Here is a 27,974-nt window from a genome sequence, read left to right on the forward strand (position 1 = left end):
TCTATTGTGTCTGCCCATTCATATGACTTATTTATCATTTATTAAACATTGTTTGTTTCTTTATGTTGGGAGTTGAAAATCATGTTTTAATACTTTAAACATTGCAATTCAGTCAGTACTTCAGCTAAATTGGTAGTTTTTCTTATGACCATGTTTCACAGTTTTCACTTGCTTAATTTTCCAAGGTTCAAGTGAAAGGCCAGTGGTAATAGTATTCTCTTTGTGGTGTCCCAAGTTTATGGTTTGAACCCCACCATCCCACCTCCCCCACTACCCGTCTAAAAAAAAAAAAAAAAAGAAAAAGAAAAAAAAAAAAAGTGAACGTTTCCTGGAAAGTATAGATATGCACCGGTGACCTTCCTAAAACAAGCAAAGAAGACTTTTCCTTAAGCTGACCCTCAACCCTGGAGTCTCCCTATGGACTTTTCCAACAACAACAACACCACCACCACCCCCCCCCCCCCCACAAAAGAAATTTTACTGGAATATAGAAACATTCAATTTTTTTTCCCGGTAGTTTGGTTTTAGCCTCCAAATGGACCAGAGAATTATTATTTGAATGTTTATGTAATTGCATGAGTAGACATGAAATACTAATTTTGCATTCAATTTATATTCTTGGCTAAAAATACAAGATTCTTAAAGGCATTAAGAAAGACAATGCTACATATCTTTAATTAAAGTAACAAGAGGGGGAGTGGTGACAGTTTTAGTATGAGTGATATCCTTGATGGTAGGAACTCTCAACATCTGAATTGAATGAATGTAGGGTTTGCATCCTGATACTTGCAAGTCTGTCACTGCTTTTCTTTCTCTCTTTTCTCCATTTCTGCTTACGAAGCCAATGTTCTATCATCATAACAGTTAACCCAAGAAAACATGTGCCTATAGTCCCTCCACCAATTGACAGTTAAACTACAAACATCCAATCTGTTCCCTTAACATGGGGAATGATGACCCATGTTGCTGCAAAATAAGCCGTTGCCATGAATGACACTGCCACCCACATGACCTTGTGAGCAACCTTCAGTATCATCATCTGAGGTTTTCTTTGGAAAGGAATGATGCTGACTAGAACAACAACAATACATAGAGATGTGAACAATGCGATATTATTGCTTAATGTAAATACCTTGAAAGCTGTTGTTTGGCACACCATGGACTTTCCTTTGAGTGGTCCCTCCTGATAGATGCCACCAGGAGGGCTTATACCTGCTGCAAATGTAACTGTGGCAATCAAAATAGCCACTAGTGTAATTGTGTTCCTGGCATTCTGAACTGCCTCACTATATATCTCATCTTGCTTACTCTGACGACTTCTATAAAGTTCTGCTAGTTCTCCCTGTCGTCTTTCACTGAGATGTTTCTGTTGCCCAAAACTGGTCAGGGTACTAGTCAGGGAATTACTAGTCTGCTTGGACGAGCACTCCAGTTCAGACGTGTTATTATCCTGTATTTCACAAATTTTTTCTACTTGCTGCTGGATCAGTTTTATATGCACATTTCCACTGGCCTGGTCAAAGATGTCAAGTGCTGTGAGTCCCTTATGGTTCTGGTAACTGAAATCCACTGTTGTTTTGTTGATTAAGTACTCCACATCTGTAACAAAATTGAAATTCAGAAGTCTAATTAGGAAACACACATATACTACCAACATCATCATCATCAACATCAACAATCAAGTTAAACCTTCATTACAAACAATAAATAAATAAAAATGTCATGTGAAAGAAATATTACTATTGTCATGATCTATCCTTGGGGATTTAGGCATGGGGCACAGCAGAACTTTGGTATGATAAAGTAGGATACTAAGTTCTGCAAACCACACATGCATAAACACACACACACACACACACAAACCATAGACATGACAAAGGTACTTGGAAATATTTACTATGCATCTGACACAACTAGTAAAAAATTATAGTAGATTCTTCTGCAAAACTTTAGTACTTAGATATGTCAGGTACACATGACTTCACCACAGGCTGGTCTAGTATCACAGCTATCAATTATAACAGGTTTCATTTTCATTTCTCACCTGATGGTGACCTCCAGAGACTGCAATATGGAAGATGGTGTTACCATATTGATCTGGGCAGTGGAAGATATTGGTATCATTGAAAACATGCACCAAGTATTTGAAAGCATCATAGTGGTTGTATCTCACAATTAGATGAAAAACGGTCTCTCCATTCTTTGTGTGACACTGAAAAGATGTTGGAGCCATAGACATGAATTCTTTTAGAATTGCAGTGTTGCCATTCATCGCAGCCAAGTGCAAAGGTGTGTAACCATCATTATTGAATTCCAGAGCAAGTTCTGCACCAGATTTTAGGAGCATTCTCGTTATCTCCACGTTCCCTCTATGACAAGAGCAGTGCAGTGGTGAATAACCATTCCTGTCAATCTTTTGAGGAAAGTCTGGCCACACCTCTAAAATCTTCCTAACAATACCTGCATCAGCAACTCTAATTTATCAATTCATAGGCAGAATTTAGCTGAGCAACTGAAATTTACATTGCAAATCATCTGAATATTTGATTCAGTCTGAAATTATCAGCAGCTGGACTTAGGCATGGATAAAGAGAGAAATTCTCATTCCTAATTTATTGGCAATATGCTCAGCAGTGAACAGTTAGTAAATAGAACTTTACTACCTACCTGTGTATTCTCTTGAAACAGCAACATGAAGGCTATTTTGAACAAAACTATCTTCTTCCAACCCCTTCACCCATGGCTTACTCAAAAGGAGCTTTACCACGTTGAGATGCCCATGACTACAAGCCATGTAAAATGCGCTCTGGTTGTCAGAATTTAGCTTACAAGCTGCCCAAGGACTGGCATCCAATAGCAGCGGTAAGACCTTGACATTCCCTTGACGACAAGCTTCACGCAATGGAGTCTCCAGCTTGCTATTCTCAGCTGCAACCATGTCAGGGCACAACTTGATAATTTCTGTGACCAAGTCGATATTATCAAATCTTGAGGCCAGGTGCAGTGGCGTGTGTAATGTTTTAGCTGTTCTTTGTTGGAGAATTTCTCCATTCTCGCGAACTAAATTCATAAAAGTGCGTCTTTCATTTTTAGCAATCGCCTCAAAAAGGCTTGAATCCATTTACTTAAAAGTTCCAAGAATTACTCTACAAGGAGCAAGATAATCAGATAGAAAATTTTGTTGGCACTGTTTTTGCAAATGGTAGCTGCTTTTGCATTTTCAGCTGGTTAGATTCTGCAAAATTGGAAAGAAATAAAAAAGCTAAGCAACGCGGTTTAAGGAAACCCCTTTGAGAAATGCAGCAACCAAGTTCTCAGCATCTTCAAGGAAGATCACTAGTATTGTGGGCCTGTGGCATTTGGATATTTTTCTTTTTCTTTAAACCATTGTAATATACTGTTAAGCCACAAATACAATATGACAAAGTCAAATATGAAGCACTCGTGTGGTTATGGTTTAGTCGTTTAGATATGAATTTTCCTCACATTCTATGTGCTTTCATTGAACCTTTTCACTCTATAAACTCTGCCATATTGATGGAAGAGGAAAATTCAGGTGCTTTCCATGTAATGAACATTACTGAATTAAAGGAAGATCGAATCTTTGATGAAAGAATCAATGGCGGGACCCTCCATGCTTCATGATTTTAATACTATTTCATTCTTGTCTTCTCTCCTCTTCCAAGTCAATTACATGGATCGGCCTTCTAGACTTGTACAATCAAATCCAATCCTCTGGATGAGTTTGCCATTGTAATGGGAAATAGTTCTGTATAAACCAAGCAATACTTAGAATGACCAAAAGATTTAGAGCTTGTTTAGCATCTAATTTTGAAACCGCACTTTTTCAAAGGACAGTTTTTTTTAATGTAGTACAGTTTTGTCAAAAGCCATTTAAAAAAAAAAAAAAAAAAATGACAGTAGCTATACTAATTTCTAATTGTCATCCTTATGAACTGTTCTTGCTTTTACAAACCATAAATCTCGTGTAATTCATATTTTGTTGAGTCGAAAGAATTGTTTTTTGCAATCCACTTTTATATAGGTGAGTGACATTCAAAATATACTATTCTATCAATTTGATGTTTGAAACATTGTCAATATAGTTTTTTTTTTTTAGGTGCAATATGCTAGATTTCCATTTAAATTAAAATATATGACCATATATGGTCAATGACGCATAAACAACGTTATCTTTATTAAAGATAATTAATTTTAATATAACACATGTTTAAATTTAACTAGAAAACCTAATATACTGCACAAATTATCCCTAAGTTTACCCATCTTCAAATATATCACACGTTATCAAGAAGTTCTATTACACATAGACCTCACCTACAAGTCAATAAAGCCAATAATGCTAACATTATTTTGTCAATGTGTAATCCTATGCCGAGCGACAGGTCAAACATGCCAACCCACATAACATATTTTCACTACCTACAGACTTTAAAATTTTTATTTTCTTTGTAATTATATTGTATAATAAAATAAAAGATACATTTATGAAATTAATTATACATAAAAAAAATTATCTTAATTGATTTATTTCCATAAAGTAGCATTTTTCTTTTTTCCACATGACAAAGGTAGTTTGAAGTGTCTACTATGCATCTGACAAAACTCAATAAAAAATTATAACAGATTTATGTACACAACTTTATTTCTTAAATATGATATGTAGAAATGATTGCACAATAGGCTGTTCTAATTTTAGACTTTTTTTTTTTTTTTTTGAGAAAGTTCTAATTTTAGACTTGAGACACATTAAACCAAAGAGTTTTAAATATGTTACTTTAAATCTCATACTTTCACAAATATATCCAAAAAAAAAATCCAAATTTGGGGTACTTTAAAGTGTCCTATATATTTATGAAAGCGTGGGGTTTAAAATATCTTGTTTAAAAATGTAGGGTATAATGTGTCCCAAATATAAAATTACAGGATTTTTTAAAGTTCTTTCTTCCATAAGTTCCCATCAGATTATTGTGCTCTATGTAGAGTGACTCTCTTTTTCTTTCTAATATATAAATAGCCAGATAGATAGTAGAGGGTTGTTGGTGTTTAAACCACAAACATCAGGTATCATAAAGGAAGTTAGTAACATTATACTTTTTCTCAATCTTGAATCTTGAAAGCCAGGTACAATGGCATGTGTAAGGTATTACTTTCATTGTTGGAGAACCTTTCTATTCTTGTGAACTAAACTCATAAAAGTTTGAATCTTATGTTTAATAATCATCAATCAATTATCAATTATCAATTATATATATATATATATATATATATATAAAAGCAAATAGACCTCATGTGGGAGAGCATGAGGTTCTGCCAAGTGGCACATTCGTTGAGTTTCTTTCATTTAGGCTTCCACCTCATCAAAGTTTACATTTATGTAAAACTTTTAATTCATTGAATGTGTCAATGAAGTTAATACACATTAATTATATATAAGTATGCACTAATTATATATATATATATATATAAGAATTTTATATGGTTTTTTTCTTAAAAAAATATATAAGAAAGAAAAAACATCACATGAGAGACCGTGCAATTCTATCATATGGTGCTTTGTAAGAGTAATTTTTCATTTAACTTTACACTTCAACTTCTTTACATAATTGGAATATAATAAAATTTTATTAATAGGATATCACTATTTTCATTGACTATTTAACTTACCACAATCATACTTCAATAACATAAACGTGACATCATAGATTTTAGATGATATTTCCATAAGCCAACTAAACATTTACATTTTTCTCAAAAAAAAAAAAAAAAAAAAAAACTAAACATTTACATGAAATTACAAATTTTTTATGCTAACTCCAAGCCAATGTAGAAACAAAAATTATGATTAAAAATTTCAGCAAAAAGAAAAAAAAAATTATTAAACAAACAATCAACTTATTACGGAACATTTTTTTTTTTTTTTTGAGAAGATATTACACCACATAATAACTAATTTCTAATTTATGTAACTTTTTCTCTATAGTTTAAATTCTCCATCCCCTTAATTTTGTATTACAACATTAATTTAACAAAAATCTCTTCATGTTATTGCAACATTACTTCTTGTTATTACTTTAAAATATTTTGAATATTCTATATAAGTTTTTCACATAATAGCTTAAAGCATTATTCGCGCATCGCACGGGACCATGGCTAGTTGCATCTAAAAGCCTTTGGTCCATTTTCTTAAGCTTTAAGAATGAATCTCTCTCTCTCTCTCTCTCTCTCTCTCTCTCTCTCTCTCTCTCTCTCTCTCTCTCTCTCTCTCTCTCTCTCTCTCTCTCTCTCTCTCTCTCTCTCTCCAATAGCCTTAGTGCAACTAGCACCTCCTGGTATTTTCAATAGAAGTATCTATAGTTCTAATTCTCCTACCCTCAACTATCGAATTTAAAAAGAAAAAGAAAAAGAAAAAAAGTGACTTCCTCTACATAGAGCATGATAACCAAATGGGCACTTAAGTTCCCATTGCTAAGTCCTATCTTCTCAGAGAAATGAAGCTGCCAAGTTCTAAGCATATTCAGGGAAGATCACTAGTAATGCAACATTTGGATATTCTCCTTTTCAGTTTTCACTCTACCATTTTGATGGAAGACAAAAATTCTAGCAACTTTCCATGTACTTGACATTAATGACTAAAAGGGACTCGAAGCTAAGATGAAGCATATTCAAGGAAGATCACTAGTAATGCAACATTTGGATATTCTCCTTTTCAGTTTTCACTCTACCATTTTGATGGAAGACAAAAATTCTAGCAACTTTCCATGTACTTGACATTAATGACTAAAAGGGACTCGAAGATGAGATGAAGCATATTCAGGAAAGATCACTAGTAATGCAACATTTGGATATTCTCCTTTTCAGTTTTCTCTCTACCATTTTGATGGAAGACAAAAATTCTAGCAACTTTCCATGTACTTGACATTAATGACTTAAAGTGACTCGAAGCTAAGATGAAAAAACCAATGATTGACCCTTAATGCTTGATGATATTTATAGTAGGGTAAGACTTAGATATAGTACTTAGAGGTGCTGCTCTTTAGGTTCCACTCTTAAGATTTTGCCGTGTGGTTTTCTTCTCATAGGATGAAGTATATTTTTTAGTTAAATAACCACATGGTAGAATCTTAAGAGGTAAACTTAAGAAATAACACCTAAGATATTGATATAAGTTTTGTCCTTTACAATAAGCCTTACTATGCAAATTTTGGTGGGCTCAAGTGCTTGTGTGACTCTCCAAAGACTTACTCTTATATTTGTATCATTCTCTTCCAAGTCAATAATATAAATTAGCTTTAGGGTATCAGCTGGGTAGGTTAAGCAGGTTTTGGATAAGATCATATAAGATAAGGAAAATATTTAGATAGTTCTAGAGCATTGCTTTGGGCTAGCACAAAGGGAGTGAGCTTTACACGTAGGTCCCACCATGAGGCCCACTACCCACCTCCTTTGTGAGAGACCAGAGCAGTGCTCCAAGACTATTTAAGTATTGCTCATAAGATAATAGATGGTCTTCTATCTTGCCAACAGGAAAATCACTAACTTTAGGAAAATGTTTTGTCACCAATGACTAGTTTTCTAGTAATTTGAATCATTTTCCTGTGTTTGAAATGAGTTAAAAAAAAAAAAAAAAAAAAAAAAAAAAAAACAGATTATTAATAGGAAAATGTTTTTAAATTTTTGGTCTATTTGTGAGCCTAGGAGAGCATATTCCAAATTTAGAATTTATACAAGAAATTTAAATGAGAAAGTGACTACTTTGAGGAAAAAAAAAATTTATTTAGAAAAAAGTTTAGCAGCAATCAACCACTCCTTAGGAACCTCCTTCTGTCTTTCAGTCCTAGAAGTTGGGTTAAATTCAACTTCGTTGCAGCAATCACACTAGATGCATGCTTCTTTCCTATTAGTGGTTTGCCACGATTCTACTGGCCACATCCTTTTGGTCACCACTCACCATAGCAAAGGAAAATTTCTCATCTCTAGCTTGGGCTGAAGCCGAAGCAGCTCTATTGGCAGCAGTCTCCATGACAGTCAAACTCCATCTCAAATTGGTGATCATTGAAGGTAAGAGACATCTTCATCTCTCTTTTTTATAGGAAAATTTTGATTATGGAATTCTAAAGGGATTTCTAATACTTTTTGAGAGAATTTCAATTTATAGTATCTGCTCCTGATGATATATAGTTTTTGCTCCTCCAATTTTCTAATGTTATATTTAATTTTTGTCCTAAAGCCTCTAATGGCTTAGCTCATTCTCTGGCCCATTGGACATTTCTTGGTTCAATTTAAGGATTTCAACCAATCTCTTCTATCCCTACATGGGCCTTTTGTAAGGATTTTGATGGACAGACTTTCTTTTATTCTCTCTATCCCCATTGGGCCTCTTTTTAATAATATTTCTATCATCTTTTTTAAAAAAAAAAAAAAAAAAAAACAATTTAAGAGAATTATAATTGATTTGAGTGAGTTTTAATTAACTCAACTGATAAAGTATATGATGTTAAATAGGATATTTGGAGTTCAATCTTAGCCTATACTAAAATTTAATTAACGTTTTTAAAGAGCAAATACTATAAATTGAAACCATCTTTCAAAACATAATTGAGTGAGACTTTTATAAAAATAATAAATAAATAATCTATATAATAATTAAAGAGTCGTGAGTTGTCTAATTGTATTTGTATATGTAAGTCGTGAGTCGCCTATTAAAGTCGTGAGTTCCATTGTTACCATTATTATCTTTCTCTCATAACTTTCAAAATCCAAAAACCCAGGTCCGTTTTCCTTTAATAAATCCTTACATATTCTTAAACCAATCAAAAACCCACGATCCAAACTATAACTGGGAGTTTGGTACCAAAGACAACTAAGAAGAAAACGAAAGAGTTGGAGCACATGGAAGGGAGTGACAGAGTGTTGACTTGGCTGTTTTTTTTATTAAAAAAAAAAAAAAAAAAAAAAAAAAAACAAACAAACAAACAAATTATTAATGGGAAAATGTTTTTAAATTTTTGGTCTATTTGTGAGCCTAGGAGAACATATTCCAAATTTAGAATTTATACAAGAAATTTAAATGAGAAAGTGACTACTTTGAGAAAAAAAAAAAAAAAAAATTATTTAGAAAAAAGTTTAGCAGCAATCAACCGCTCCTTAGGAACCTCCTTCTGTCTTTCAGTCCTAGAAGTTGGGTTAAATTCAACTTCGTTGCAGCAATCACACTAGATGCATGCTTCTTTCCTATTAGTGGTTTGCCACGATTCTAATGGCCACATCCTTTTGGTCACCACTCACCATAGCAAAGGAAAATTTCTCATCTCTAGCTTGGGCTGAAGCCGAAGCAGCTCTATTGGCAGTCTCCATAACAGTCAAACTCCATCTCAAATTGGTGATCATTGAAGGTAAGAGACATCTTAATCTCTCTTTTTTATAGGAAAATTTTGATTATGAAATTCTAAAGGGATTTCTAATACTTTTTGAGAGAATTTTAACTTATAATATCTGCTCCTGATGATATATAATTTTTGCTTCTCCAATTTTCTAATGTTATATTTAATTTTTGTCCTAAAACCTCTAATGGCCTAGCTCATTCTCTGGCCCATTGGACATTGCTTGGTTCAATTTAAGGACTTCAACCAATCTCATCTATCCCTATATGGGCCTTTCGTAAGGATTTTGATGGACAGACTTTCTTTTATTCTCTCTATCCCCATTAGGCCTCTTTTTAATAATATTTCTATCATCTTTTTAAATAAATAAATAAAAATCAATTTAAGAGAATTATAATTGATTGAGTAAGTTTTAATTAACTTGACTGATAAAGTATATGATGTTAAATAAGATATTTGGATTTCAATCTTAGCCTATACTAAAATTTAATTAACGTTTTTAAAGAGCAAATACTATAAATTGAAACCATATTTAAAAACATAATTGAGTGAGACTTTTATTAAAAAAAAAAATAATAATAATAATTAAAGACTCGTGAGTCGTCTAATTGTATTTGTATATGTGAGTCGTGAGTCCCATTGTTACCATTATCATCTTTCACTCATAACTTTGCAAAATCCAAAAACCCAGATCCGTTTTCCTTTAATAAATCTTTACATATTCATTCGAGAGATGCTACGTTTACAATATTTTTACAACAAATCACATGTGGTGAGTTGTTATTGGTTCAAATTTCAAACTAACGCTAAGATTACTTTTTTGTCCTAACAATAACAACTAGTAACAACTTGCCACTTAGGATTTGTTGTAAAAATGTTGTAAAAATATTGTAGACATATCATTTCTCTATTCTTAAACCAGTCAAAAACCCACAATCCAAACTATAACTGGGAGTTTGGTACCAAAGACAGCGAAGAAGAAAACGAAAGAGTTGGAGCACATGGAAGGGAGTGACAGTGTGTTGACTTGGCTGTTTTTTTTTTTTGACCTGCGGTACTATTTCTCTCTCCCATGATATTTGTTATGTTTTAGAGTTGGCAAATTCCATGATAATATAACTGTCAAATGAGTCTGTAACCATTCAAATGAGTTCAAGATCATTTATACTAGAAGCAACTCAAGAAAAAGCAATTATTTCCGCTTATAATAAACTAAAGGGGGTCTAAATCACTTTTCACTATTGACTTTTGTAATCAATATGATTTGGTTTCTCAATTCAAACTTAAATACTTTAGATTTTTAAGTAACTACCCAAGACCAAGAGTTTTGTGATTTGATGCATTCTATGCGTGATATTGAAGTTTAAAAAGTGATGTGTTAACTTTTAAATACATCACAAAAAATTAATTAAGAAATTTATCCAAGGGAAGATCTTGTAACACACTCACTATTGCACACTTTGTAGAGACTGCTTAACCTTGGAAGCTAATTTGTGTGCTATTGGGATTGAGTTGAAAGCCTACCACTTCCTTTGAAATCATGTTTAAATCATGTTTTGAAAGCACGAGTCGATTTAAGTTCAAATTGTGGAATTGTGTGTAGGAAGTGTGCAATAGCGAGTGTGTGATAATCATTACTCTTTATCTAATATTTAGTTGATGCGGCACCAATGAATATCATTGTCTAACATTAGCTTTAGCATCTTCCTTCAATTTAAAATAGTTTAGATATCACACCAAACACTGAATTAGAGTTTGTGATTTTGTACATTCAATGATGATGTTAACCTTACAATGTGTGTTAATTTTAAGCACAAAGCAAAAATTTTAATTAAGAAATTCATTTTAACATGTAGTTGACATGGCACCAATCACTATCATGCATTTTGTTAAAACTGATATTAGCTTTAGCATTTTCCGGTAGATACATTGTTTTCAAATTAGAACAGACTGTTTCCGGTGGTCTGTTATTATAAATTCGAGTTTATGACATATAACCTCTATTTAGTTCTTCATGTATAGCTCCAGGAAGTCTCATGGTTACTATTAGTTATATTAATGTTCTTATTAACATTATGACATTGTTTATTATCATTCAAAAAGAATATACACACACACACACAAAACTTTGAGACTAGTTTTTAGAATGAGTGATATCCTTGAAGGTTGGAGCTCTCAAGATCGGAATTAAAAGAATGTAAGGTTTGCATTCTGTTGTCTGCAAGTCTGTCCCCGTTTTTCTTTCTCTCTTTCCGCCATTTCTGCTTTTGATTCCAATGCTTAACCATCATCACAGTTAACCCAAGAAAAGCTGTGCCTATAGTGCCTCCACTAATTGACAGTAACACCACAAATATCCAATCTGTTCCCTTACCATCTGGAATGATGACCCATGTTGCTGCAATGTAAGCTGTTGTCGTGAACGACAATGCTATCCACATTACCTTGTGAGCAACCTTCAGTATCATCATCTGAGGTTTTCTTTGGAAAGGAATGATGCCAACAAGAACAACAACAATACATAGAGAAGTGAACAATGCGATATTATTGCTTAATATGAATTCCTTGAAAGCTGTTGTTTTGTACACCACGGACATTCCTCTCAGTGGTCCATCCTGATAGACACCACCCAGGGGGCTTATACCAGCTGTGAATGTAACTGTGGCAATCAAAATAGCCACCAGTGTAATCGTGTTCCTGGCATTCTGAACTGCCTCTCTGTATGTCTCGTCTTGCTTGTTTTGGCAAATTCTATAAAGTTCTACTAGTTCTTCCTGTCGTTTTTCACTGAAACATTTCGGTGGCCAAAAACTGGTCAGGGGACTAGTAGTCTTCTTTGACATTTGATCCATTTATTATCCACATTTCCATCGGTCTGGTTGAGAATGTCAAGGGCTGTGAGTCCTCTATGGTTCTGGAAACTAATATCCACCGCTGTTTTGTTGATGAAGTAATCCACAATCTGTAACAAATTGGAATTTCAGAAGTCTAATTAGGAAAAATACACATGCACACTAACACCAGTAGAAGCATCGACAATCAAGTTTAATCTTTTTAACACACAATTGCAAATCTTTCCATTTGAAACAAATGTTACTATCTTACTTCAGCAGTCCTTGAGGACTTGGGCTTGGGACACAACGGAACTTGGGTATGATTTTTAAAGTAGAATACTTCACATACCCTAACATGCACAGAAACACACACAAACCATAGACATGACAAGGTACGCTTCACTGTCTATTTGATGCAATTCAGCCGAAATTATAAACGTGTATCTGCACAATTTTATTACTTCATATATTTCACCTGGACATGACTGCAGCATAGGCTATTCTAATTTCTCAACTATGAATTATACAACAGATATCTTTTTCATTTCTCACCTGATGGTAGATTCTTCTGCAAAACTTTAGTACTTTGATATGTCATGTAGACATGACTTCACCACAGGCTGTTGTAATATCCCAGCTATCAATTATAACAGGTTTCATTTTCATTTCTCACCTGATGCCCTGATGGTGACCTCTAGAGACTGCAATATGGATGATGGTGTTACCATATTGATCTGGGCAGTGGAAGATATTGGTATCACTGTAAACATGCACCAAGTATATGAAAGCTTCATAGTGGTTGTATCTCACAATCAGATGAAAAGCAGTCTATCCATTCTTTATGCGACAGTGAAAAGATGTTGGAGCCATTGACGTGAATTCCTTTAGAATTGCAGTGTTGCCATTCATCGCTGCCAAGTGCAAAGGTGTGTAACCATCATTATTGAATTCCAGAGCATGTTCTACCCCAGCTTTTAGGAGCATTCTTGTTATCTCCACGTGCCCTCTATAACAAGAGCAGTGCAATGGTGAACAACCATTCCTGTCAATCTGTTGAGCAAATATTGGGCACACTTCTAAAATCTTCCTAACAATACCTGCATCTACAGCTCTAATTTATCAATACATAAGCATAATTTCGCTGAGCAATTGAAATTTACATCGTAATCCATCTGAATATTTCATTCATTCTGAAATTACCAGCTGCTGTACTTAGGAATGGATAAAGAGAGAAATTCTCATGCCTAATTGATTGGAAAAGTACTCAGCAGGGAAAAGTTAGTAAATAGAACTCTACTACTTACATGTGTCATGTGTGTCCTCTTGTCACAGCTTCATGAAGGCAGCTTTTAACAAAACCATCGTCTTCCAACCCCTGCACCCAAGCCTTACTCAAAAGGAGCCTGACCACATTGAGTATTGAGATGCCCATGACTGCAAGCCATATAAAATGCACTCTGGTTGTCAGAGTAAAGCTTACAAGCTGCCCAAGGATTGGCATCCAATAGCAGCACTAAGATCTTGAAATTCCCTTGACGACAAGCTTCATGCAACGAAGTCTCCAGCTTGCTATTCTCAGCTGCAACCATGTCAGGGCACCACTTGACAATTTCTGTGACCAAATCGATATTTCCAAATCTTGAGGCCAGGTGCAGTCAGCAGTGGCGTGTGTAATGTATTAGCTGTTCTTTGTTTGAGAATTTCTTCATTCTCGCAAACTAAATTCATAAAAATGGATCTTTCATTTTAGTAATCGCCTCTAAAAGCCTTTGACTCTGCAAAGAGCAAGATAGTCAGATGGGAAATTTTTTTTGGCACTGTTTTTGCAAATGATAGCTGCTTTTGCATTTTCAACTGGATAGATTCTGAAAAAATTGGAAAGAAATAAAAATGCTGAGCAACGTGGAAACCCCTTTGAGAAATGCAGTCACCAAGTTCCAAGAAACTTCAAAGCAAGATCACTAGTATAGTAGTATTGTAACGACTTGGATATTTTTCATTTCTTTAAGCCCTTGTAATACTATACTGTAACAATCTGGTCTCCTTTTGCTAGGTCATCTTAAAATGTAGTACATGATTGGGATCACCTTAAGATGCCTAAGCTGCCAAGCCACATAACATATTTTGACTACCTATAAACTTTGAAAGTTTATAATTTTCTTTGTAAATTCCATAGATTTATGGAAATAATCGTAAATAAATAAATAAAAAGTATATATTCATTGATTTCTTTCCTTAACATTGCATTTTTACTTTTTCCAAATACCAAAGATGTCAAACTATAGACATGACAAAGGTTCTTTGAAATGCTTACTATGTACCTGACGCAACTCAATCAAAACTTATAAAAGGTTCATGGGCACAACTTTAGTACTTAGATATGTCATGTAGGCATGGCTGCCCCATAGGCTGTTCTATTTTCACAGCTATCAATAAGAACAGGTATCATTTTTCATTTCCTACTGATATGGTGATCTCCAGAGACTGCAATATGTAATAAGATAGTGTTGCTATATTGGAAGATGCTGAAATCATTGTTGTATTATATCTGATCACAATTAGATGAAAAAGGGTCTCTCCATTCTTCGTGTGACACTGAAAGATGCGTGACCATCATTATTGAATTCAAAAGGAAGATCTGTATCTACCTTTAGGAGCATTCTTGTTACCTCCACGGGCTCTCTACGACAAGAGCAGTGCAATTATATATGAAAAACCATTCCTGTCAATCTTTTGAGAAAAGCTTGGACACACATCTTAAATCTTCCTAACAATACATGCATCACTAGCTAATTCTATTTTGTTAAACAGGTCTGTTACACTTCCTATTAAGTGTTGAGAATCACTTAAATCGACCGATCAAATGGTTGGAGAGATAAACACCTTGTTTCCTTGATCAGTTAATATATATAACATATAGAGACATAATAACCCAAAAGACTTAAACTCAATGAGCATAAGTTCAATTATGTTATATTAACCATTTATTCTTCTCATCATTATTCAACATAGAACTTTACTTATACGTATATATCCAACATGAACTGCATATCTCAACTGATTGAGAATCGTGCAGATTGGATTCTTAGCAGTTTTCATTAGCCGCCTGATTTAGGGCTACTTGCATCTCAAGTACACCATATGAGTAGGCCCTAGAACACGTTTTCTAAGACTACAAGGGAGCAATGTATTGTACATAGATTTGGAATTTTCCAAACTCTCTTGATGCATCAATTGGAGACCTACGTTCATACAAAAGATCTGATGATCAAAGTGAAGTTGTTACATCCAATTTACATTCAAATTACTAGTACAAATCTTTGAGAGGTGTTTTCGGAGATGTGAGATGGTGTTCACATGCAACAAGTTTTGAATAAAAGAGTCTGTGGTCTTGAAGCTGCATGTGGTCACAATCGTAAATACAATATGAGGTAGCATTAGATTTATGGTTCAATATTTTGTACAAACTTTAATTCTATTCTATTGGATTTGTTACCTTGAGGATTGATGGTTAAATCCCCATGGTTGTGATTCATGTTAATGTGTTGTTATTTAATTCAATTCTAAAAAATAATTAATCTAATTAATTACTTGATTAAGAATCGGTTCACTTTGTTACAACCAGGGCCTAGAACGCTAACAATTGTAACTCATCCAAATATTTGCTTTGTTTAGAAATTATCTGCACGTGGACTTAGGAATGAATGAGAGTTTTCTCGTGCCAAATAGATTGGCAATGTGTTCAACAGGGAAAAGTCAGTTAACAGAACTTTAGTAGCTACATGTATGTCCTTTTAACATAGCAACATGAAGGAAACTTCGAACGAAACCATCTTCTTCCAAGCCCTGCAACCAAGGCCTCCACTTAAAAGAAGCTTGACCAAATTGAGATGCCCATGATTTCAAGCCATGAAAAATGCACTCTGGTTGTCAGAGTTAAGCTTACAAGCTACCCTGGGATTATTATCCAATAACAGTAGCAAGAGCTCGACATTCTCTTGATGAAAAGCTTCATGCAATGGAGTATCCAGCTTGCTATTCTCAGCAGCAACCATGTCAGGGCGCAACTTGACAATTTTAGTTTCTGTTACTAATCCAATACATCTGAATCTTGAAGCCTGGTGCAATGGCGTGTGTAAGGTATTACCTGTTCTTTGTTGGAGAATTTCTTTATTCTCGTAAACTAAACTCATAAAAGCGCCGCCTACGTTATTTTTAATAGTCTCATCTAAAAGCCTTGGGTCCATATTCTTAAGCTTCAAGAGTGAATCACTCTACATAGTGCACAATAATTAGATGCGGTCATGGAAACTTATGTTGCCATTGCTTCAGTTGCGGAGCCAGGATTTTGTGTGGGGCCGACTAGAAAATGAAATTATTAATTTTTTTTCCTCAAAAGTCTTTGTCGGAGTTTAAGTCCTTTATAAGTCTATATAAACCAATATTATTTGTGTATGGTTATATACATATATGATATATTAGGTGATTTATATTTTATATTATAGAAAGTATACAATTAAACAAAACAAATATATACCATTAAACAAAACAAAAAAGGATCTTCTTAAAAAAAAAAAAAAAAAAAAACAAAAAATAAGAAATTGAAGAGGAGTCACATCACCCATGGAGAGTAGATAAAATAGTGTTTATTGTGTATTTTTGAAGTATCTAATTTTTCACCACACACGTGGAGGGCATCCTCTTAGAATTGGAGAGTAAAAAGCCCAAGGTTTTGGCAATCAGTACTGAAAAACTTGTAGAATAAAACAACAAAAAGCTAATAAGAGAGAGTGAGAGAGAAAGCCAGAAAGGAGAGAAACTGAAAAGATTTTAAAGACCCACCTATTAGCCCAAATGCAAAAAACTAGTGTTGTTTTCTGAAGTCGATGGAGACAAGGGCACGGAACACAGCCTCCTTCGACCATAATTTCAAAGTAAGCCAAGTAAATTTTTTGTGAATGAGGAAGAGCAAAAATTGAAACCCCTTTTTGTCTCCTTTATTTTATGAGATAATTGTAAAAATAAATATGTGCTTTTATTGTATAGATATCCTGATAATAATTACTGTATTTGTGTTTTTGAAGTGTTATGTTCACAATATTTTCACAATAAATTTGTCATTTTAGATTTAAGTGGCGGGTAAAAAAGTAATATAAGTGGTGATTTAAAAATAATAATAACTCATCACTTATATTTATTGTGAAAAATATTGTGGACATATTATTATTATTATTATTATTATTATTATTTTTAAAGAAAATTTAAAAAGGAAAATAATTTTAATAGCAAGATTGGGGGCCGGGAGCTTATATTGGGAGATTGGTTTCATAGATTTCGGGATCTCACTTATATAAATGATTTTTTTTTTTTTTTTTTAATTTGGGGGGCCATGGCCCCCTTCGGCCCCAATGTGACTCCGCCACTGCATTGCTTACTTCCTAGTTCCTATCTGCTCTGAGAAATGCAGCTGCCAAGTTCTAATCATCTTCAGGGAAGATCACTAGCATTGCAACGTTTGGATATTATCGTTTTACGTACGTACTCTACCATTTTGATGGAACGCTAAAATTTTAGTAACTTTCCATGTACGTACCATGCATTAATGACTGAAAAGAAACTCGAAGCTGAGATAAAAAGAACCAATGGTTGGACCCTCAATGCTTGATGATAAGATATTAACATTTAACCAAGGCGGCTTAGACAACAACTTTGAGTGGAGCTTTTTCTTATATTAAAATATTAAAAAAAATTCTTATATTTATAAAACGTATTTATTAGTAAGAAGAGAAGCTTTGTCTTTCTAGTATTTGGTTGTTTAACCTAATACATACTGTAGGGACACGAATTATTTAACGGCCCAAGAGTAACGTTGGGCTCGTATGCAATGGGCCCCAACAATATGATTTGTAGAGAGTGGGCTTGAATGGCATGACTTTGGGCACAGGTGGACGGTTTGATCGTGGCGTCCATGGAAATTCTTGCACGGGCGAGCCTGGCTTGACCAGCTAAGCCCTCCATTGGAACGGGCTGTAGGACTTTTGTCCTTGGACGCTATCCAAAGATCCTTGTGTTCTTCCCTTTCTCCCCTTTTTCCGGGGGGAGAGAGTCCTCCCCTCTCTTCTAGGGATATCTTTCTTTTATACTAATGTTTGTTTTCCTGTTTAGAGTCCACGTGTAAGTTTCACCTTTCTGGGGTGCAAACCTGTCCTGTCAACCCATACCCAGTATGGTTTGGGGTCATTGGGAAAGTTAAAGGGTATGGTTTAAAGTATGAACTTGTCAGAGACAGGGTTTGGTATTATGGCGTTGGCAGCTTTTCCCATACCCTGCCCCTAAACTCCGTTTTCCCCTCTCTTCAGGCATTTCGTGAGGTGCCGAGCAAGAGGTCGTCCTCGGCAATGGCTCTCCTCGACTTGGGCCCTAGGCCCTGGGCCCCCATGTAGAGTGGGATTGGGCCGCAAATTTACTAGCCCCACAATAGCCCCTCAAAATCCTGTTGCCCGACTTTTAGTTGGGGATGAGGATTTTGATAATGCTGGGCCCGCATCACGACTCACTCAGATTATGTACTTTTTTATGTTTGGGCTCTTCCATTTGCATAGGAGATGAACTGGATTAAGAGGCATTACTTTAGTCTTTAGTCACGCGGTGCCCTTTGACGTTTCAGTGTTCGAGATATGCCTTCACGAGAATCATTTAATCTTATGGTTGTAGGTGGCGTTAGGAATTGAGCCGAAACCATTTGTCTGTAGCGTTCCTTGGAACTCCGCGTGAATTAAATGCCACCTCCTTGTCTTTTAAATAAATAGGACAGGAGGTCGCTCCACTTACACACAAATCCTTCAGTTTCCTACCAAACCATAATCCTTCAGCCATAATCACAGCTTCCATATCCGGTGTTATCCACCCTTAGTATAATATGTTTGAGGCGCGGGTTGGGGTGAAGGAACTCCCTCCGCCACAGAGGCGCCGGGTCCTTCTGAGACTCAAGGTAGCGTGGTCTGGGTAAGGGAGGCACAGATTCAAGAAAATACTCCTTCTTGACAAAGGGGGAAATGGTGTTTCTCCTTCTTTTAGTCAAAATCCGAAGCAGGTACTGATCGTACCAGATTCTTGGTGCATCAAAAGTAGAGTTTTCCGCCATCAGCCCCGTCTGCCTTGTCGCAGGCAAATTTTGGTGTAGGCTCCTCAACTTCCGGTTCCTGGTACCTTCTCTTCGACGGTGTGGGCCTCAAGTTGGGTTCCCTGCACCTTTTCTTCAGCTGCGCTAGCCTGAAGTTGGGCTCTCTCTGCACCTTTTCTTCAATGGTGCAGGCCCCACGTTGGGTTCTTTTGCTGCCTGAGTTATGGGCATATAAAAGTGTTGAGGAAGAACAAAATCTTGAAGTAGCAGCCAACCTCTCCCCTGTACTACCTCCTCGGCTTTATCTTATTCTCTAGTATCTTTCTTTTCGATTATGTAATTAGCTTTAATATAAGCTGATTCCAGCTTTTCATTGTACGCTGTACTATTTCTTTGTTTTAATAAAAGGGAAATTTATTTACTTGTTTTGAATATTTTTCCTTTTTGCAACACTACTTTGTGAATGGGTGTGCTCCATGTGTGTTTTCTTCAATGATACTTAGAGCGGGAAACCTTGGAACATAATCCAACTAATTTTAATTTACCGACATTACCAGGTATAATAACGATAATTCACAGTAAATTAAACTTAGGAAACTAACCGAGATAACAGCTGAATATTCTGTAATAAGTGCGAGGAGACCATCCGAAAATGATAAACTCTAAATAATTCATCCGAGGGGGTAACCGAGCAGTAAGGGACTTCGATTGTGTTTTTGGAAACATATTGCTCTATATTGCATCAATCCCTTTGGTACTGAGGATCCGAGAGCAGACTTGAGAATCCATGCAGTTTAGGAATTAACCCAATTGTTAATGGAGAGTTCTCCTCGGATAGATTCTAAGGTCCATGTAATGTAGTTTTTCTTTTAAGTAGTTGGTTTCCCCATAGGCTTGAGTCCGAGGACCATGCAAGGCCTTGGTTCTGTCCAAAACTCGTAGTTTTCTTCTAAGTACTTGGTTTCCCCATAGGCTTGAGTCCGAGGACCATGCAAGGCCTTGGTTCTGTCCAAAACTTGTAGTTTTCTTTTAAGTAGTTGGTTCCCCAGAGGCTTGAGTCCGAGGACCATGCAAGGCCTTAGTTTTGTCCAAAACTCGTAGTTTTCTTCTAAGTACTTGGTTTCCTTATAGGCTCGAGTCCGAGGACCATGCAAGGCCTTGGTTCTGTCCAAAACTTGTAGTTTTCTTTTAAGTAGTTGGTTTCCCTAGAGGCTTGAGTCCGAGGACCATGCAAGGCCTTGGTTCTGTCCAAAACTTGTAGTTTTCTTTTAAGTAGTTGGTTTCCCCAGAGGCTTGAGTTCGAGGACCATGCAAGGCCTTGGTTCTGTCCAAAACTTATAGTTTTCTTGTAAGTAGTTGGTTTCCCCAGAGGCTTGAGTCCGAGGACCATGCAAGGCCTTGGTTCTGTCCAAAACTCGTAGTTTTCTTCTAAGTACTTGGTTTCCCCATAGGCTTGAGTTCGAGGACCATGCAAGGCCTTGGTTCTGTCCAAAACTCGTAGTTTTCTTTTAAGTAGTTGGTTTCCCCAGAGGCTTGAGTCCGAGGACCATGCAAGGCCTTGGTTCTGTCAAAAACTTTTAGTTTTCTTGTAAGTAGTTGGTTTCCCCAGAGGCTTGAGTCCGAGGACCATGCAAGGCCTTGGTTCTATCCAAAACTTGTAGTTTTCTTTTAAGTAGTTGGTTTCCCCAGAGGCTTGTGTCCGAGGACCATGCAAGGCCTTGGTTCTGTCCAAAACTTGTAGTTTTCTTTTAAGTAGTTGGCTTCCCCAGAGGCTTGAGTCCGAGGACCATGCAAGACCTTGGTTCTGTCAAAAACTTGTAGTTTTCTTGTAAGTAGTTGGTTTCCCCAGAGGCTTGAGTCCGAGGACCATGCAAGGCCTTGGTTCTGTCCAAAACTTGTAGTTTTCTTTTAAGTAGTTGGTTTCCCCAGAGGCTTGAGTCCGAGGACCATGCAAGGCCTTGGTTCTGTCCAAAACTTGTAGTTTTCTTTTAAGTAGTTGGTTTCCCCAGAGGCTTGAGTCCAAGGACCATGCAAGGCCTTGGTTCTGTCCAAAACTTGTAGTTTTCTTGTAAGTAGTTGGTTTCCCCAGAGGCTTGAGTCCGAGGACCATGCAAGGCCTTGGTTCTGTCCAAAACTTGTAGTTTTCTTTTAAGTAGTTGGTTTTCCCAGAGGCTTGAGTTCGAGGACCATGCAAGGCCTTGGTTCTGTCCAAAACTTGTAGTTTTCTTTTAAGTAGTTGGTTTCCCCAGAGGCTTGAGTCCGAGGACCATACAAGGCCTTGGTTCTGTCCAAAACTTGTAGTTTTCTTGAAAGTAGTTGGTTTCCCCAGAGGCTTGAGTCCGAGGACCATGCAAGACCTTGGTTCTGTCCAAAACTTGTAGTTTTCTTTTAAGTAGTTGGTTTCCCCAGAGGCTTGAGTCCGAGGACCATGCAAGGCCTTGGTTCTGTCCAAAACTTGTAGTTTTCTTGTAAGTAGTTGGTTTCCCCAGAGGCTTGAGTCCGAGGACCATATAAGGCCTTGGTTCTGTCCAAAACTTGTAGTTTTCTTTTAAGTAGTTGGTTTCCCCAGAGGCTTGCTTATCTATTGATTTAATTTCCAAAGATTAGCCCCTTGACCCAGGTGGGGAGGGGTTAGCTTGATGTTGGAAGCCCCTAGAATTGTCTGTGCCCTTGGCACTGCCAGGCATAGCCCCTAGTGGGAACTTATATTGGAGCAACAACAAAATGTCGCTGGAAATGAAGGCATCCTCATAGACCCTTGCTCGACAAAGGCTTAACTCCACCGCCGCCTGAGCCAACGCGCAAGCCATTCCCACAGATGGCGCCAATTGTAGGGACACGAATTATTTAACGGCCCAAGAGTAACGTTGGGCTCGTATGCAATGGGCCCCAACAATATGATTTGTAGAGAGTGAGCTTGAATGGCATGACCTTGGGCACAGGTGGACGGTTTGATCGTGACGTCCATGGAAATTCTTGTACGGGCGAGCCTGGCTTGACCAGCTAAGCCCTCCATTGGAACGGGCTGTAGGACTTTTGTCCTCGGACGCTATCCAAAGATCCTTGTGTTCTTCCCTTTCTCCCATTTTTCCGGGGGGAGAGAGTCCTCCCCTCTCTTCTAGGGATATCTTTCTTTTATACTAATGTTTGTTTTCCTGTTTAGAGTCCACGTGTAAGTTTCACCTTTCTGGGGTGAAAACCTGTCCTGTCAACCCATACCCAGTATGGTTTGGGGTCGTTGGGAAAGTTAAAGGGTATGGTTTAAAGTATAAACTTGTCAGAGACAGGGTTTGGTATTATGGCGTTGGTAGCTTTTCCCATACCCTGCCCCTAAACTCCGTTTTCCCCTCTCTTCAGGCATTTCGTGAGGTGCCGAGCAAGAGGTCGTCCTCGGCAATGGCTCTCCTCGGCTTGGGCCCTAGGCCCTGGGCCCCCATGTAGAGTGGGATTGGGCCGCAAATTTACTAGCCCCACACATACTATAGTATTTTTTTAGTTAGAGTAATATAATGAATTTGTTTTTAATTATGTGTTGAGAACTTGAGACTATTAGATACTTTTATGGTTAAGGGAAGTATTATTGTATTTGCTTTATCTAGTACATTTTATAATTATACTAGAACTAGCATATTGATTTTTTTTTTTCACAAAAATAATTTTATTTGTTAATGTTAACGTGCCCATAAAAAAAAAAAAAAAAACTAGTGTATAACGTGGACCCTATACAAGAGTATACAGGTAATATATATATATATATATATATGTAAGGACACAAAATCTTTAACGGCCCAACATCGATGTTGGGCTCGCACACGGAAAGTCCCTCACAATAATATTTGTAGAGAGTGGGCTTGAAAGGCCAGCGTTGGATCACAGGGTGACATTTCGGGCCGGACTATAGGTGAACCAATATGAGAAAGAGCTTTGGGCTGGATATTCAGGCCCTTCAATCTTGTATCTAGGAGGATTTGGCTCCTCGGATCATGTCCGAGGAACGATGGTGCTGTCCCCGGTTACCCGTCGGAGGGATTTTATGTGATGTCCTGCGTATATTATCTAGGCATTCTCTTTCATCAAGTCTTTCTCCAGAAGCTAGATGGGAGCCTCCCTCTTTTGGTCACATAACATTCTCTTTTATACTAGCCTACGTTCGTTGTCCTTCGTCCACGTGTAGGGTCGATCTCTCCTGGACAGATATCTGTCCCATCAGTCTAATCCCAAAAATTGCTGGAGATGATCCATAAAGCCTAAGATCCCGGCTCTGTTAGGGGCAGTGTCATGTCAGGGAAGGGTATTAAAGACAACTTCCCCAGGATATTTTCTGATCTTTCCAGCTTACTCATATTCCATTTCTATCCATGAGGTTTTGGACCTGCCGAGGACGAAACCGTCCTCGGCTATGTCTTCGGGTTACTTTTTATGTCTCCTGGTTTCGAGCTTGGGCCCTGGCCTCCTTCAGTTTAAGACCGGTGGGCTTCCCATTTATGTGTGGGCCGGACCCATAAACTATTGGACCCCACATTAGCCCCTCAAAATCCTGCTGTCCAACATCATGGTAGGACAGGTGGATTTTGATGATGTCAAGCCCTTATTGCCGTTCACTTTCTTCGGATCTTGATCAACACTGGCGACTCTTCCCCTCCCCAAGGAATGCACCGGTCTACGAGCCGTTTTTCCTGGATTTGCGCACGTTGCCGTTATGCCGCGTGGTTATTTGCAGCGTGTCTTTAATGTCTTCCCATTTACAAGGCCTCCTTAGGTTGGCGATCATTAGGTTGTTCTGCCATCTCCATGATACGCGAGCCTTAACCTTTTCCAGTATTTAAGCCGAGAAATTTCTTCATTCGGGCAGTTGATTTCCCAAGCAGCCTGAGTCCGAGGACTTTGCAAAACCTGGGTTTTGTTCAGGACTTATGCGTTTTATTTTATGTACTTGATTTTTCCCTTTAGGCTTGAGTCCGAGACTTGTGTCTTTATCGGTACTTGGTTTTCCCTTTTAGCTTGAGTCCGAGGACCATGCAAGCCTTAGGTTCTGTCCGAGACCAATGTCTGCATCAGTACTTGGTCCTCCCTTTTAGCTTGAGTCTGAGACTTGTGTCTTTATCGGTACTTGGTTTTCCCTTTTAGCTTGAGTCCGAGGACCATGCAAGCCTTAGGTTCTGTCCGAGACCAATGTCTGCATCAGTACTTGGTTTTCCCTTTTAGCTTGAGTCCGAGGACCATGCAAGCCTTAGGTTCTGTCCAAGACCAATGTCTGCATCGGTACTTGGTTTTCCCTTTTAGCTTGAGTCCGAGGATCATGCAAGCCTTAGGTTCTGTCCAAGACCAATGTCTGCATTAGTACTTGGTTTTCCCTTTTAGCTTGAGTCCGAGGACCATGCAAGCCTTAGGTTCTGTCCGAGACTTTGAGTTCAGATTTTCCCTTTCATTGAGCATTTCCCGAGGTGCCAAACAGGGTGTCCCTGGGCCTTCACGCAAAGCGGGCCTGAGTCGCGAATTCAATGAACCCGCGGATTAAGAGATATTTCTGCAACCTCTGGCCATGCAGTACTTCTCTGACGCCCCAAAGATCGAGGCGCGCCTTTACGAGGCTCCTTGAGTCTCTTGGCTGCAGTTGACGTTGGAAGTTGAGCCAAGACCACTTTGTCTGTAGTGCTCCTTGGGACGCCGCGTGAGTTGACTGCCACTATCTTGTCTTTTCAAATAAATAGGAGGGAGAGAGGGTTGCTTTATATATACACCCATCCTTTTAGTTTTCTCTCACATCACGCTTCCCATACCCGGAGTTCTCCTTTCTTGGCATAACATGTTGAAAGCGAGGGTTGGGAAGAAAGAACTTCCTTCGCCGCAGAAGCGCCGTGTCTTCATGAGGCTTATAACAGTAAAGTATGGGCACAGGAAGCACAAGTTCAGGAGAGTACTCCATCTCCACCGAGGGGGAAAGGAATCTTCCCCTCTTTTAGTCAAAATCCGAAGCAGGTTCTGTCCATGCCAGAGTTTTGGTGTGGCAGAAGAAAGATTTTCCTCCATCAGCGTCTCTGCTTTGCGGCAGGCGTATGTTTAGAGAAAGCCCCACCACCTCCAACTCCCTGCACCTTTTCTTCAACGGTGTCAGGTTCAAGTTGGGTCTCTTTGGCTGCCTGAGTTATGGGCAGGTAAGGGTGCGGGGGAAGAATAAGGTCTCGGAGCTGTAGCCAACCTTTCCTCCGACATACCTCCTCGGCTTTCTCCAGCTTTCTTGTATTTTTCTTTTTCTTGCTTATGTAGTAAGCTTTGACGTAGGCTGACTCCAGCTTTTCGTTTGTACACTGTACTATTTCTTCATCGTAATAAAAATGGAAATTGATTTACATGTTTTAAGCGTTGATCTGATGGGCAACACAATTTTGTGAACGAATGTGCTCTATGTATGTGTTGCTCTGAGAATATTTGTGATGAAGCTACTTTGAAGCATAATCTAATCAACTCTCATCTGTCAGCACTATCAGGCATTATATCGATAACTTGTAATAAATCAAACTTAAGAAACTAACCGGGATATCAGTTGGATATTCTGTGATAAGCGCGCGAATATCGTCCAAGGCTGATGATTTATAAATATACCATCCGAGCAATCGACTGGGAGTTAGGGAACTCCGATGGCGCTTTTGTGTACTTGGTTTCCCCATAGGCTTGAGTCCGAGCACCATGCAATGCCTTGGTTCTGTCCAAAACTTGTATGCTTCTTTTTAAGTAGTTGGTTTCCCCAGAGGCTTGGGTCCGAGAACCATGCAAGGCCTTGGTTCTGTCCAAAACTTGTATGCTTCTTTTTAAGTAGTTGGTTTCCCCAGAGGCTTGAGTCCGAGGACCATGCAAGGCCTTGGTTCTGTCCAAAACTTGTTTGTATTTGGTTTCCCCACAGGCTTGGGTCCGAGGACCATGCAAGGCCTTGGTTCTGTCCAAAACTTGTATGGTATTTGGTTTCCCCACAGGCTTGGGTCCGAGGACCATGCAAGGCCTTGGTTCTGTCCAAAACTTGTATGCTTCTTTTTAAGTAGTTGGTTTCCCCAGAGGCTTGGGTCCGAGGACCATGCATGGCCTTGGTTCTGTCCAAAACTTGTATGATTCCTTTCAAGTAGTTGGTTTCCCCAGAGGCTTGGGTCCGGGGACCATGCAAGGCCTTGGTTCTGTCCAAAACTTGTTTGTATTTGGTTTCCCCACAGGCTTGGGTCCGAGGACCATGCAAGGCCTTGGTTCTGTCCAAAACTTGTATGGTATTTGGTTTCCCCACAGGCTTGGGTCCGAGGACCATGCAAGGCCTTGGTTCTGTCCAAAACTTGTATGCTTCTTTTTAAGTAGTTGGTTTCCTCAGAGGCTTGGGTCCGGGGACCATGCAAGGCCTTGGTTCTGTCCAAAACTTGTATGATTCCTTTTAAGTAGTTGGTTTCCCCAGAGGCTTGGGTCCGAGGACCATGCAAGGCCTTGGTTCTGTCCAAAACTTGTATGGTATTTGGTTTCCCCACAGGCTTGGGTCCGAGGACCATGCAAGGCCTTGGTTCTGTCCAAAACTTGTATGCTTCTTTTTAAGTAGTTGGTTTCCCCAGAGGCTTGGGTCCGGGGACCATGCAAGGCCTTGGTTCTGTCCAAAACTTGTATGCTTCTTTTTAAGTAGTTGGTTTCCCCAGAGGCTTGAGTCCGAGGACCATGCAAGGCCTTGGTTCTGTCCAAAACTTGTATGCTTCTTTTTAAGTAGTTGGTTTCCCCAGAGGCTTGAGTCCGAGGACCATGCAAGGCCTTGGTTCTGTCCAAAACTTGTATGATTCCTTTTAAGTAGTTGGTTTCCCTAGAGGCTTGGGTCCGAGGACCATGCAAGGCCTTGGTTCTGTCCAAAACTTGTATGCTTCTTTTTAAGTAGTTGGTTTCCCCAGAGGCTTGGGTCCGGGGACCATGCAAGGCCTTGGTTCTGTCCAAAACTTGTATGCTTCTTTTTAAGTAGTTGGTTTCCCTAGAGGCTTGGGTCCGGGGACCATGCAAGGCCTTGGTTCTGTCCAAAACTTGTATGGTATTTGGTTTCCCCACAGGCTTGGGTCCAAAACTTGTATGATTCCTTTTAAGTAGTTGGTTTCCCCAGAGGCTTGGGTCCGGGGACCATGCAAGGCCTTGGTTCTGTCCAAAACTTGTATGATTCCTTTTAAGTAGTTGGTTTCCCCAGAGGCTTGGGTCCGGGGACCATGCAAGGCCTTGGTTCTGTCCAAAACTTGTATGATTCCTTTTAAGTAGTTGGTTTCCCCAGAGGCTTGGGTCCGGGGACCATGCAAGGCCTTGGTTCTGTCCAAAACTTGTTGGAGATCAGCCCCTAGACCATGGCGGGGGGATTTGGCCTGAAGCCGGAAGCCCCTAGAGCTGCCCGCACTGCTGACACTGCAGGGCGTAGCCCCTAGCAAAATTTCGGGTCGGAGCAACGACTGCATGTCGCCGGAGATGGAGGGAATCCCACAAACCTCAGCTGGCCAGAGAGTTGACTCAAACACCTCCTGCGCCAACGCGCAAGCCTTTCCCACAGACGGCGCCAATTGTAAGGACACAAAATCTTTAACGGCCCAACATCGATGTTGGGCTCGCACACGGAAAGTC

At 38.4% G+C, this 27,974-nt stretch overlaps 2 protein-coding genes across 2 annotated transcripts; both read right to left on the bottom strand.

The window, feature by feature from the left end:
- Window positions 1-1,070: 1,070 nt before the first annotated feature.
- On the bottom strand, window positions 1,071-3,332 carry LOC126725396 (ankyrin repeat-containing protein At5g02620-like). The gene is made up of 3 exons (XM_050430105.1): window positions 2,668-3,332; window positions 2,045-2,460; window positions 1,071-1,599 (listed from the first exon to the last, which is right to left on the bottom strand). The coding sequence occupies exons 1-3, from the start codon at window positions 3,119-3,121 to the stop codon at window positions 1,585-1,587; spliced, it is 885 nt and encodes a 294-aa protein (XP_050286062.1). The 5' UTR covers window positions 3,122-3,332; the 3' UTR covers window positions 1,071-1,584.
- Window positions 3,333-11,545: 8,213 nt separating this feature from the next.
- LOC126727939 (ankyrin repeat-containing protein NPR4-like) lies at window positions 11,546-13,827 on the bottom strand. Its single transcript, XM_050433835.1, has 6 exons — window positions 13,647-13,827; window positions 13,113-13,335; window positions 12,912-12,998; window positions 12,616-12,682; window positions 12,268-12,366; window positions 11,546-12,178 (listed from the first exon to the last, which is right to left on the bottom strand). The coding sequence occupies exons 1-6, from the start codon at window positions 13,825-13,827 to the stop codon at window positions 11,546-11,548; spliced, it is 1,290 nt and encodes a 429-aa protein (XP_050289792.1).
- Between the last annotated feature and the right edge of the window lie 14,147 nt (window positions 13,828-27,974).

The sequence above is a fragment of the Quercus robur genome, chromosome 5 (genome assembly GCF_932294415.1).
Source record: "Quercus robur chromosome 5, dhQueRobu3.1, whole genome shotgun sequence".
NCBI lineage: Eukaryota > Viridiplantae > Streptophyta > Magnoliopsida > Fagales > Fagaceae > Quercus > Quercus robur.